This window comes from Cinclus cinclus, chromosome 27, assembly GCF_963662255.1.
Source record: "Cinclus cinclus chromosome 27, bCinCin1.1, whole genome shotgun sequence".
NCBI classification, from domain to species: Eukaryota; Metazoa; Chordata; class Aves; order Passeriformes; family Cinclidae; genus Cinclus; species Cinclus cinclus.
In genome coordinates, this window is record NC_085072.1 from 2,073,900 (window position 1) to 2,086,918 (window position 13,019).

The 13,019-nt window shown below is 42.4% G+C and overlaps 1 protein-coding gene across 1 annotated transcript in view; it reads right to left on the reverse strand.

Annotated features, from left to right (window-relative positions):
* Window positions 1–368: 368 nt before the first annotated feature.
* CR1 (complement C3b/C4b receptor 1 (Knops blood group)) overlaps window positions 369–13,019 on the reverse strand; it is a 31,211-nt gene continuing 18,560 nt past the window's right edge. Inside the window, exons 35-46 of the mRNA XM_062509341.1 lie at window positions 12,169–12,297; window positions 10,895–11,328; window positions 9,905–10,096; window positions 9,615–9,711; window positions 8,926–9,011; window positions 8,362–8,568; window positions 7,646–7,828; window positions 6,862–7,050; window positions 6,579–6,770; window positions 6,253–6,279; window positions 5,569–5,635; window positions 369–4,081 (exon numbers count right to left, since the gene is read on the reverse strand). Of these exons, the coding sequence (XP_062365325.1) occupies window positions 3,991–4,081; window positions 5,569–5,635; window positions 6,253–6,279; window positions 6,579–6,770; window positions 6,862–7,050; window positions 7,646–7,828; window positions 8,362–8,568; window positions 8,926–9,011; window positions 9,615–9,711; window positions 9,905–10,096; window positions 10,895–11,328; window positions 12,169–12,297 (1,894 nt within the window). The 3' untranslated portion in view covers window positions 369–3,990. The remainder of the gene's footprint in view (window positions 4,082–5,568; window positions 5,636–6,252; window positions 6,280–6,578; window positions 6,771–6,861; window positions 7,051–7,645; window positions 7,829–8,361; window positions 8,569–8,925; window positions 9,012–9,614; window positions 9,712–9,904; window positions 10,097–10,894; window positions 11,329–12,168; window positions 12,298–13,019) is intronic.

Here is a 13,019-nt window from a genome sequence, read left to right on the forward strand (position 1 = left end):
CTAAGGACTGCATTTGTCATGCACGGGACTCTGGGCTTTACCTCAAGTGTTCCACCAGATAAACTTTGGCAAGTGTTACCCAAGATAAACTCCCTCTTCTCCATCAACTTCTCACCAATTTTTTCAGGTGTCAGCACTGTAAAATTTTGGAGGTTCTGGGAAATTCTCTGCAATTGTAAAAGGAAACCCCAAAAGGTGCTCAGCAAATTAAAACCCATCCACTACACTACCACTGAGTAACTCTGTGCACAAACTGCAAACTTCAATCTCAGCAGTTTCCACCTGATGTTTGGGACATGAAAAATCATCTGGATAATAGTCGGAAAAGAGCTGCTCAGCACAATGATGAATGAAAGACAAACACTTACTGCTAAATAATTTAACATTTTTATTTGTAATATTACAAATCATCACTAATCTTTACATCCAGAAAGAAGAATAAAAATATGGCCACTTTTTACAGTGATTTCACTTCCCAGTTCAGAACATTCCAGTGTATTTCAGCACATTGCAGATGCCACACAAAGCAAGCTGAGCTCCTGACCACCACCACGCTCAGTCCCAGTCACACATCCTAGTGTTTACAAACATCTCTCAAACTGAGGTATCAGCCAGGCCACGAACAGCAACTCCTGCAGAGCCAAAGCCCCTTTCTAATCACCACAGCCTATTATGAACTCCAACAATACGACTGCTGGGATTGTCCCAAAAAGCCCTATAAAGACCTGAACAGTTCTGTGCCACTCCAACAAGCTGGTGATGACAGGGAGAGCAGTGCCAAGCAGCCACAGACAAGCCAGAACAGTTTCAATGCTGCCTCAGGCATCTGAAGTGAGGCTATTTGGGTTTTCTGTGAAAATCAGACGCTGCCTGTATGCTGACAGTGAGATTCGTGAAGCTAAAACCTGTTCCAGTTAAGATCTGGGGTTTGCTGAGGAATCAGAAGCAGCAGTGAGTCTCAACTCGTAGCAAACACCAGTGGGAGCTCCTGGAGTCAGAATCTGGACTAAAACATTTGATGGACAAGCAGCAAACAAGAGACCATCACATCTCACACAACTGAACTGGTTTGGCTTTCCTTTAACATGAAAAGTGAGTGAAAGGGAAAAGCATCTGCTTCTAAACAGGAATCTGATGCTAAATCCAGCTTTTCAGAGCATGATTTAACATTCCAGTCAGCAGCCAGAGGTCAGAAATGTGCAGTATGTTACTTCAAGTGAAAAAGCAAGGCAGGTGGATCACACAGCACCCGTTTCTATCCTTGAAAGCAACAGAAGATCTCCAGAACTGACATCAAGGCTCACTAAAAATCAAGCACCCTAAAGAACTTCCACTGTGCTCATGACAGGGCATGGCCACCACTGAGCTCTCAGCAGTTCCTTTAATTAGGGACCTCCTGTCAACAGGCAAGGGATGCCTTTGCTACAGAATCCTTCACTTTTCACTTCCAACAAATCCACCGCAGTCTTTGGGGGATTAGAGCAAAGAATCAGAAATATATACAGCTTTTTTCCTTCTCAAAAGCAAAGGAAAAGCTATAAAAGTCTGATTTCAAGGCACACTTTAATTTCATTATATACACAGCAGCCAACTTTGGCAGACAAAGAGGTAGAGTATATAAGATCTTAACTGTGGCAGTTTCTAGAAGACATTGCCTTAAACAGCACCAGACTCTTCAGGGAATAAGCAACAGCACATTTCAGAGTACAAAGGAAACAAAAGAACCACTTACACCATCTCAAGTGCAAAAATGGATGGCAAGGACAACCAGGTTTGAGTGAGCAGAGCTCGACAGGAGAGAGGAGAATATTGGACATCTTCTGTAAGCAAAGGGGTGGCACTGAAGGCAGCAGGCAGCAGCAGCTGGCACGGGGACAGTGACATTCCAGCACTCCCACAGTCTCTGGCATGCTACAGGTATTGCCTCTCCCCCAGCTCACGTGCACAGAAGGACAAGGAGGGGGCCAGAAGGCAAAGCAGGATCTATCTGTGTTATCTATATGCACACACACTTTTTATCCTATCACACACCTCCTCCTCCAGTTCATCAGCAGAGCAAGACACAGCACAAGGAACTCATCGACAGCAACTCACTGACAATCAATCACTCTCCAGCTCTGACAGGGACATTCCTCTGCAAAGTCCCTCCCACCCCCCAAAAAGGCCAGTCATGATTTATACATCTTATATTCGGCAGAACTGGGAGTGCTGTCCCGTTTCCTACAAACAAGAAAACAAGTCAGATCAGAGGTTTTACATTGCAAGAGGTTTCACATTTACACTGAAAGCACATCCTTAGTTTTATCATTAAAGCTGCAGGTGAAGTCACAGACTGGATCATTTTTTAGCCTCTCTTTAACAAGCCACTGCTGGACTGAGGAGATTTTAGTTTCATTCAGCTACTGAACTGTCAGGAATGACCCAAGGAGAAGCAGAGCCTTTGAACCAAAGGGATCATTTCAAGTGATGACTGATATTACCAAAAACTAACACCAGAACAGTTACAGGATTCCCATAACTCCACCAGACATTCATTTTCATTACAGTGTGATGTTTAGTATGTATTTTCTAACCAGAAATGAAATAATAGTTTGTGTGGATTTTGATCCTGCAGTCCACTAACAGCAACTTTACAATACTTAAACATACAAGAACTAAAATTCACAATGACATTTTTACATACGTCCCAAGTTCTTGAGTAACTCCTGTTTTGCTTTAATAAAAAAGCCACCCCATACCAAACCTCAGTGCTATTACTCCAAGTCTCTAAGGAGTTCCACAAACCATAAGAAAACCTCCAGAATTACCAGTGTTTTGACACACCATACCAGTAATTTCTCTCATCATGTGTAAAGGTAAAATTGCAATGAAGAATTCAGTTCTATCTCCTGATTCTTTTTTCTCTCCAAAAATAAGCCAAATTAACCCAAAAAGCAGAACCCATCTTAATAAGAAACATATTTCTTCAGAGTGAAGATGATATTCCTTAATCTACACATTACTTTGGAAAACTTAATCTTCCTATAAAACCTCACCAAAAATACTGAAAATTCACTTGTCCTTTACAAGTCAATAAAATCAAGACTATGCATGTGAAAAGAGCTTTGCATTAAGCTGAAATAAAAGAACCCATCAACTCCTCAGAATCTGTGCAATGGAGAAAAGCAACAAAAAAAAAAAAAAAAAAAAAAAAAAAAAAAAAAAAAAAAAGAAGATGCTGGTTGAAAAAATATACTGGCAAGGAACAGTGAAACTGAGCTGTCCTGTCTGCAGAGTGCTCTGGTCAAACAAGGTTTGAAGAGGCAGATTTTGGAAGAGTTCATTGGACCCTACACAAGTGCAGGAGGAAGCCCAAGACTCGTCACATGCATCTCACTGGACTAAGCATGAGGTTAAAATGCAGGAGAGGACATCAGCAACTGTGGCCTGATGCTTTTCAGGGCTACAGAACTCTGAATTAAAAAAGAAATCACCTTTTCATAAGAAGGTTTCAAAAGATCTTGCTAGTGCCTTCATTTGTTATCTTCTAGAAAGCAAAAATGCAGATGAATCAATAATTGTGAGAGATGTGATCTGGTTTTCTTCTGAAGGGATGCACAATTGCCTTTAGAGTTTCAAAGGTGGCTTCCAGCTTCTAATTACAGAGGATTAAACTATTAGTTAAGAAAAGTAACTCACCACTGGGATGGCTGCAGACATTCTTCTGAGTATTTTAGCAATTTGCTACTTATTCTCTAAACACAACACCAAAAAAGGTGATTTTTACAATCACTGGAAGATCTTACTGACACTGCTAAATGGCAATTCTTAATATATTATATCCTGTTCTCCCAAAATGAATGAAAGGTTAGAACATTCTTTCCTATAGGAAGCCAAGGTTCCCAGCTAGAGGGATTCCACACTCCCAAAATTCCAAGCAAACCACAATAAAAAAGACACTTAAGCTGCATTGCAAAAAGTCCAAATGAAGTGGAAAGTGATACCTTTTCATTAATTCATTTGTGCAGTTTCTTCCATCTCAGGTGGGACATTAGCTTTTAAAATACAAATTTCCTTGCAACTCTCATCAACTGTGTACGAGCTGAACAGCAGAAGGGGAGAAAGGTCTAATTCAATGTCCCATCCAAGTGCATTTGAAACACACAAAAAAAGAGAGGCCAAGGAAAGATTTGCTGTCATTTGGAGGCTACAAACCAGCAAGGATCAGGGGCTGGAAGCACAACAGCTCACAAAGGCTCAGCTGCATCAGGAACTCAGAACACTAAACAGGGAGATGGAGGCCTTAATAAAAGGAGATTAGATCAGGGTTTTCAGACAAGAAAGAGCTGTAACAGTCAGATGCTCACAGAGAGGAAGATGAAGGGAAGCACTGGGCACAATAAGGCTTTTCATGCTGTCAGATATTCAGGAATGTCACATTCTTTTAATTTTTGATGATGCTGCTTTAGATCCCTCCTGCTTTCTACCCCCTGAGAAGTCTCTCCACGGATGAAGGCAGCAAGTGCAGCCCTGAACTGCCAAGAGCTCTTCTCTGGCCCATCCAGGCTGCACAATACCCAAGACCTGGATAAAAGCAGTGCCTCAAAAGCACCAAGCTGCTCAGCAGCACACTCTGGCCCTTGGGTTGATCCTGCACTGCCTATTTAAAAGTCTAAGGCAAAACCTCACTGGTTATAAAACACCTCCAGGCCTCTCCCAAGTCCTCTGTGTATACTTCATTACAAATTTAAACCATGGAATATTCCCTCTGGTTTGCTTCATTTAAAGCATCCCTTCCTATGTTCCATGTACTCCAGATAAATCCCAACAGGTTTTGGAAAAAGACAACACAGTTTTGATGAGATGCTTATCTTGACATTCCATGTGTACCACCTAACCTCCTCCAGACTGCAAAAGTGTTTTGCATTTTACAAAATATTTCTCTGATAAAAAGGGTTTTTTTTCCAGAAAATAAAATCAGACATCACAGCAAAATGCAATGCACAAAGAGGAATTTCAATCTCCTGCCCCTCCATGAAAAACCACATATAAACCCCAGCTGTTCTGAAGATAAAGTTTAAAACCCTACATATCTCATTAAAAACAGAACACTAATTGCTTATGCACAAATCTAATATTTTACAGTTGATTTTGCAAGTCTTTAACATAGGGACACCAACGCTGGGGCTGCAGGAGGAGAAGAAAAGATTGAAAACCTTCTGGCAGCACAAAGCCCACACAACCAAGCCTCCCCCTGGCTTTAGGAGATAAATTGACATGTTTGAAGCAGATGGACAAAATGTTTTCTTTGGCAAGAGGACACTGTCAAACACAAGCTTAAGAACAGGGCTTTTCCTTCCTTGAAATTAGTGCAAGTGTTAATTAGCAGCTTAGCTGAACAGCAGATCCAAAACCAAAGTCAAATTCATGGTTAGGCTTTAGCTTCCATCAGCTGCTGGGAGGAGCTCACATAAAATCAGACATTTGAAAAAGAAAGGGCACACAAAGCTCAAGAAGTTTAAACATCAGCACAGCTTTGGCTCAGTCATCTGGAAATTTGCAGTATTAATAAAAAGGAAAATTACTCACCCATTCTGTGAGAAGAATTTCTTGTAGATCCAGAAGGCTGCCAGGAGCATCACAATTACCACAATCACTTTAGGAAGAATTAAAAAATAATAATAAAAAAAGCCTTAGAGTGATAAAGATCATCTCCAACTCACAAAAAAGCATCAACAAATTTTGCAGAAATAGTCTTGTTTTCATCTACCCCCCCAAAAAAACCCCACAACCCAACTTATTTATGGAATGAACCATGCAAATTAAATATTTGATTCTTTACTCAAAACTCTCCAAGATAGTTCAGCTCAGAACCAGTGACCACCAGATGTCAAAAGCCCACCAGAAAAGAAATGACAAGGCCCTCATGTTACTTTTTACAAGTTTGTACAAATCTGGGCAACAAAAGCAAGGACAGAGGAGGCACTGAACACTTCTGTTCACTGGCAGTTATTTACTCACACCTAGTAAACCCAAACTCTGAAATTTATCAAAGTGGCCTTTGAAATGTGACTTTACCACATGAGAAAATATAAATTTCACACTAAACTAAACTGTAATAGCTAAGTAATCTTTTTTTTTTTAAATCATGCAGTTTTAACCAAAATTCCCAAATCACTCTGCTGCAGTCCCAGGTGATTGGAATCAAAAATGGATTTTCACATAAAAAGTGTAATTTGTATCGTTATTTTTAAGGTCTTAGAAAATACTTACCACAGATGATGGCTATAATATATCCACCTATAAACAGAAGGAATCAGTATTACAAGAGGAACACAGGTGCTTCTTACTCAAACATTATTATAAAAATATTCACAGAACTATTTCAAGTACTTCTATTGACACAATCTATGAAGCACACTAATTGATACAATATTTATTTACCTCAGAATACGAATATTTTAATTAAATTTACCAAACCTCATTTTTCACATAAAAATAAAGAAGGAAGCTGCATTTAATTATTTCTCCTGACTACCAAAAGATTGTTCTCATGGATGTATTTTCATCCCAGTGGAGTTTTTGCAGTCCATACTTACTGAGCTGGCAGGTTGGCACTGCAGGGACCCACTGGTTGTTTCCACTGTACTGAATCTGAGCCTGCCCATGCAAGGTGTACCCCGTGTAGCATTCAATGGTAATGGAATCCCCCACAGAGTAGGAAGGTTTTTGTCCAGCTGTCACTCTCCCATGACTTATGATTGGTGTGGAACCAGAACCTTCAGACTCACCTGGAAAGAAAAAAAAAAAATAAAAAATGTATTGCTACATCAGGTATTTAAAACTTGTCAGTGTGCTCCTGATTTTAGCAATTTTACTCACAGGCACAGTGCTGTAAAGCACCCCAGGAACCCTGTCCCTGACAGGTCACTGTCACCTCCACAGAGCCATCAGGGAAGGAGCAGCCAGCATTGCACCTGACCTGCACAGACACTCCTTTTCCATAGGAAGGTTTGTTTGGAATCAAGACCCCATTGGAGATCTTCGGGGCAGGACACAGATCTTCAGTAACTAATACAGGAATTTAAAACAAGGTTAGTGAGAATAAAGTTTCTTTCGTAACTCAGTAACTCATTCCACAAATACAAGTTGCCTTCATGTAAGAAAAATAGCTCAGCACAGGTCAGAAGTTTAAGTTTACCTCAATTTTAAATACAAATAATCCCTTTAGAAAGCTTAAACATCACTGTAGGTATTCTTAAGGTAACACAAGCCTATGATGTGGCAGCTCAGAAATCCATACTGGTTCATTATTTCTCTGAGCTCTACAATAATTTCTAGAACATAAGAGCTGAAGCACTGCATTAAAAAAAAAAACAAAAACAAAAACAAAAACAAAAACAAAAAAAAAAAAAAAAAAAAAACAACAACAAAAAAAAAACAAAACAAAAAAAAAAAAAAACACAAAAATTTCAACTACTCCAGAAGGATACTCCAGCTTTCCTCACTGTGCATACTCCTAATTCTCTGTATCAAGTATTTTTTTCCTGTATTCCACAACTTTCCTCCTGCCTTCACCCATGAAATCATAGAACACCGTGATGCTCTATTTTAGCTAAAACACTTTCAACATACAAGAGAAAAGGGAATCTTACAGAAGTCTTACTTTTCTCACAAGTTGGTTTTGCAGGAACCCAGCTGTTATTTTCTTCACAGGTAATTACCTCTGCTCCAACCATGAAATAGCCTGGAACACACTCAAACACAACCGAGTCCTTGTAAGTGTAGGAATGTCCAAATCCAGATGTTTTTCTCCCATTTTCAACTCTGGGGTCTTCACATTTGACCACTGAAAGAGGCAAAGCATTGGTTAACACAAACATTTGTTAACAAACAAAAACAAAGCTTGGAAACATTTGTTAACACAAACATTGCACCAAACACAACATCTTTTCCCTACGTGCCAATTTCCCCGAGTTATTTTGGAGAAACTTTGTAAAAAATAGATTCCTGCACTTCCACAGTGGCCGTGCTTTTAGGAAAAGGATTCTAGCTTAGCTTTTTACAATTCCTAATCCAGACCCCACATCCTTGCCCTTGGCACAATTCTTCTGCAGGATTTGTGGTCTCCCAGTTCCTTCTGTCACTTCTACCAACAACACACTCACAGAGGTATTTTTCAAGCTTTAACTTAAATTTTAGTCATATTCTGTGTCATAATCCATCAATATCCACCATGCTGATGTGATCTCCACTGGAACTGTACCAAACTTTGTACCAGAACACTTGTTCCTTCTTTCCTAGAGGCAAAGCCCATTCACCCCACCCCACTGCCAAAGAAAGGACCAGACACTGCAGTAAACAATGAAAAATCCCAAGAACCTCGACATTCTGGAGGTGGCCCACTCCAAACTCCATTGGAGTGTGCATCAGCTGTGCAGTGAATCGTGTCTGGGCCAATGAGGGAGAAGGGATCACTGCCCCTGGGAACATCCTGGCACCTGTAGGTCACTGAGCTCTGGTACACGTAGCTGTCTCTCTCCTCGTAGACCCCGTTGGCTATTCTGGGAGGTGGCTCACAAGGAATCTCTGTAAATAAAGCCCAAAAATTGGTCAGATTGATTTTGCTTTGTTAGCTGGCTCACCTCAAAGAGCAAGCCTTGATTTTCAGGTCATTTCATTGAAAATCTGGCACAGCTACTTGAAGTCACGCTACGCAGACTCCACTTCAACAAGAGGTTATTTTAATGTGAGATAATTACCACAAAAACACTTTTCAGTGGTCATTCCTCAGGCACAACCCAAGTGGTGAAGAAAAAAAAAAATCAACCCTGTCTTCCCATCATTTTTTTATACTGGAAAGTCAGTGGCATAGCTGTTTGTAAATGAAATATCTCACTCTGAAAAGAAAATCAAGCAAAGCAGTAGTTAAAGTAATTTACTCACTTTCACAGTAAGGCATAAGTCCACTCCAGCCAACAACTCCACTACTGATAGTACAGGAAATCTCTTCATTACCCAGTAATCTGTACCTAGACAGGTAAAAAGTTTGAAGAAGTGAAACTTCTCCAACAAACAACAAAGAATTGGTTCTTATAATTCATTCTGTTCTGTCATTATGGGGACATAACACACCAAGGTTTTGTTGTGATGAGAACAGAATCTTGTTTATTTTGCTGACAGTTTCACTTTGAAAACAAAACAGAAGCAAAAGAGACATCACTAAGGAACTGTGGAAGTCCCACCATTTTCAGAAATATCCCCTAGTATTAAAGTCCTAAAATTACTAATACTCAAGGAAAATAAGAAAATACCTCTGTAGTGTTTTTGACTTAATTATTCAATAATGAAGGATGATGAATATATATTTAATCCCTGTGCCACAGGAGCATTAAAAGTCCTCACCAAAGGTAACACTCCAGTTCTGCAGAATCTCAGTAAAAAGTTTAGGGTTCATGCAAAGAGTAATTAAACCAGGAAATAAAATTAAATTTAGCTGTAATTTCATTTGCTATAGGTAGAATTCAGATTTCACGTCAGAACTGGAATAGAAAACTTGGGTTTGGTTCAAAACCAGTCTAAATGTAAAAAAAAAAAAAAAAAAAAGTATTAATTAACTTCAGCAAAACACTTACCCTTGATTACAAGAAAATGTCAATTTTGAACCAAATGTAAGATCTGTTGGATCAAAATAACCATTTTCCAAGTCTCCTGGGTATGTACATTTCCTTGCTGGAGAAAAGGGGGCAAAAAAAAGAAAGTAAAAAAATCTATAGTTTTGCACTTACATTCAAAGACAAAATCTGCACCAATTATTACTGTTACCCACACCAGCATTTTCCAAGCTTTATTTAAAACATGGCAAAACCCAAATTCCCACCTGCAAACCAATGAAACTGTGGGAAGAAGCGGTACAAAAAATTACCTGTACAGAACACGCCCGTGGGTGACCACTGCAAGTCATCCCCACATGTCCAGGTGAATGACATCCCTGGCACTCTCATGTATCCCGGCCTGCAGGTGAAGGACACTTGGCTCCCAACTGGAAAATTCTGCATTTCCCTGGAGCTCTCGCTGAGCTCTGCGTACTGCAGCCGCTCTGGCTTGGGGCACTCACCTGGGAGAGGAAGGAAAATGCAGCATAGCAACAAGAAGAGAAACACACTGAGGTGTAACAGCACAGGAGACAGAATAATTCAAGAGCCCTTAAGGATATATTTAAGAATTTTCAGATTTTTTAATTCAGGTTTTAACGGCATCCAGCTCTATACGTGGATAGGGCACGTTACTCATCGTTTCCTCAAGTTCTTTAGTCATTCTACCCAGACAATGCACTTCCTTCCAGACCCTAGTTTTGCTCTGTTTGCCTTTTTTTTTTGTAGTCAAACACAGACTTAACTCACCGTACACCCATTTCGTTTGCTGCATGAAAAACAAACAAGCCGGCCCCACTCAGAGGGCTCATTGTCCTTTCTTAAGGAAAAAGGAAAGCGGGGCTAAGGGACAGAAAGCGCAGTTTAGAACCAGCTCCGAGGCCAGGCCGGACTGAGCTTACAGCAGCCTGGTTCAGCGGCAGGTGTCCCTGCCCAAGGCAGGATGGGCTTTGAGGTCCCTGCCAAGCCCGACAGTGCCACGGTTCCGTGATTGGAACCCGGCCCAGCGCCGCCAGCTCCAGCACCGCCCTGGAGCCATTTCCTTCCTTCCTGCCGGCCCTCACCCCCCCGGGCAGGCCCTGGGGCACCCTCAGCACCGCGGGGACCGCACCGGGGGGCCGGGGAGCAGGGCACCATCCCCATCCCATCCCTCCCCCGATCCGCGGCCTCCGCGGGGGCTCCGCTCAGCGCCCGCCGCTCACGGGTGCCCCTTCCCCACCAGCACCGCCCGGCGCAGCAAAGCGCGAGCGGCCTCTGCTCACCCTGAGCCCGAGCTCGGCCGAGCTGCCCCAGCAGCAGCAGCAGCAGCAGCAGCACGGGCGGCAGCACCCACGGCAGCACCGGGAGCTGTCCCATCCCCGCAGCGGGGCCGGGGCCGGGGCCGGGGCCGGGGCCGCGGCTGAGGCGGCTCCGCTCGGTTCCGCTCGGTTCCGCTCGGTTCCGCTCGGCTCCGTTCCCTCCCGGCGGCGGCGGCGGCAGCAGAGACGCAGCGCGGGCCCGGCTGCGCATGCGCGGCCCGCCCTCAGCGCCGCCATGGCCGGGCGTGCCCTCAGCACCGGAGGCTCCGTGTGGGGAGATTTTGGGGACACCGTGGGGACACTCTGGGGACAGCTCGGGCGTTTCGTCACCCCGGCAGTGCCGGTGTTCCGTCACACACGGGCCTGCAGGGTTAGCTCGGTGTTTCCAGGCTCGGCCGCTGTGTTGTGGTTATTTTCACACCAATGATGCAATCCCCGCTCGGCTCAACGCATGCTCAAGGGATGGCCCTGTTTGACCCAAAAGTGTTCTTTTTATAAGTAGTACTCCCTGCTTGGCTGAAGAATACACGGGCTGTGGGTATTTTGCCAAATGCATATATAAGCATTTTGATTTACTTCGTCCTTAAAGCTAGTGCACTCGGAGATGCCCTTGACTAAGGGATGCTCCTGCCTGCTTCACTCATCCTTTGTGGATTAAGATTGAAAGTATACAAAGATCTTCCACCAAAGAACGCCCTGATGTAGAGTAATCTTGACATACTCCAAATTTTGCAACAGCCTCGGTTTGCACTACATGACTCAGGAGATGAAAACCATTTTCTGGGCAGCTCAAGGAAAGAGGGAAAAAAAAAATCAAAGTTTATTTAGTTATGCAGCTGCTGCATTTTGAACACTGGCAGTGATTAATTAAAAATAACAGCCAGCTCAGGATGGACACCCCTGTGCAGGAAGTTAAATCTCTTGTGGTGGAGCAGCATTAAAATAGAACAGCCCAAAATAATAATAATAATAATAATAAAAAGAGAAAATTTAAGAGTTCTAGGTAGACCTAAAAGAAGACACAGAAATGTCATCAACAGCTTTTATTAGGTGAAGCATTGGTGGAGGAACATTGCACATAAGCGTTGCTGGAAGGAAATAAAGATGTGAATACAGCTGTAATTAATACATTAATTAACACATGGTTACTCCCACTCTTGCACAGCTGTGTTTTGGTGGGTGCAGTGAGTCAGGGAATGGGGGTCATGGCCAGTGCATTATTCATTCTTTCTCCCTACCAAAGCTTGGGGTTATCCACTTGGTTATCCAGTTTTTTGGGGATAAAGGAAATATTCTTCATCAGGAGCAGCGCACAGAATTCCCCCCAGGCAGCACCCGCAGGCTGAGCCTCATCAGATCCTGAGCTACTGAGAGCAGAAGAGCATTAAAGATTTACAGTAAAATGTCCATTTTTTGCCACAGAATTCGTCTCCACGTGAGCGAGGGACGAGCCCAGTGCCTGGTCTGCAGCAGCACGGATTCCCAGCCTAGGAAGGAGATGATGTCCTGGTGTTGAAATTTGAGCTTTCCTGGTTTCGTACTGATGTGCAGAGATTCCATGGCCACCCGGAGAAGGAGGAGGCAGTTTCTGGGAAATGCTTTTGTTTCAAAGAAATCACCAAAAAAAACCCCAAACCTGACATTGTTTAAATGTCCCACTTTGTGGGAAAGTGCTGCTAAAAGTGAAAACTCACTGTTGGCTGCTGTACATCCACCATAGAAAGTAGATTCACTTGTAAGTAAAAACACCATTGTAGCAAGTGTGAAAGCAATAAAAATCCCCAGAAACCAAGCTCATTGTCCTTTTCTGACTCTACTGAGACTAAGGCAGTTTTTAAGTTTTTTTCCTGATCTGTACAAACTAAAAGCAGCTTTAAGTCAGAAGCAAGGACTGATCTGGAAGTCTGAGTTGTGCACACCAACCATCCAGATTGTGGGAAAATAAAAACACACCTTGAGCGTGATGTCAGAAAGAAAAACGGGATGTTTTAAAACCTCAGTATGTTTAAAACATCTTCTAGCCAGCAAAATAAAATATTTTATCCGAGGATGAAAGGGAAAGAGATTTCTACTTCAGTCAAGGAGACAA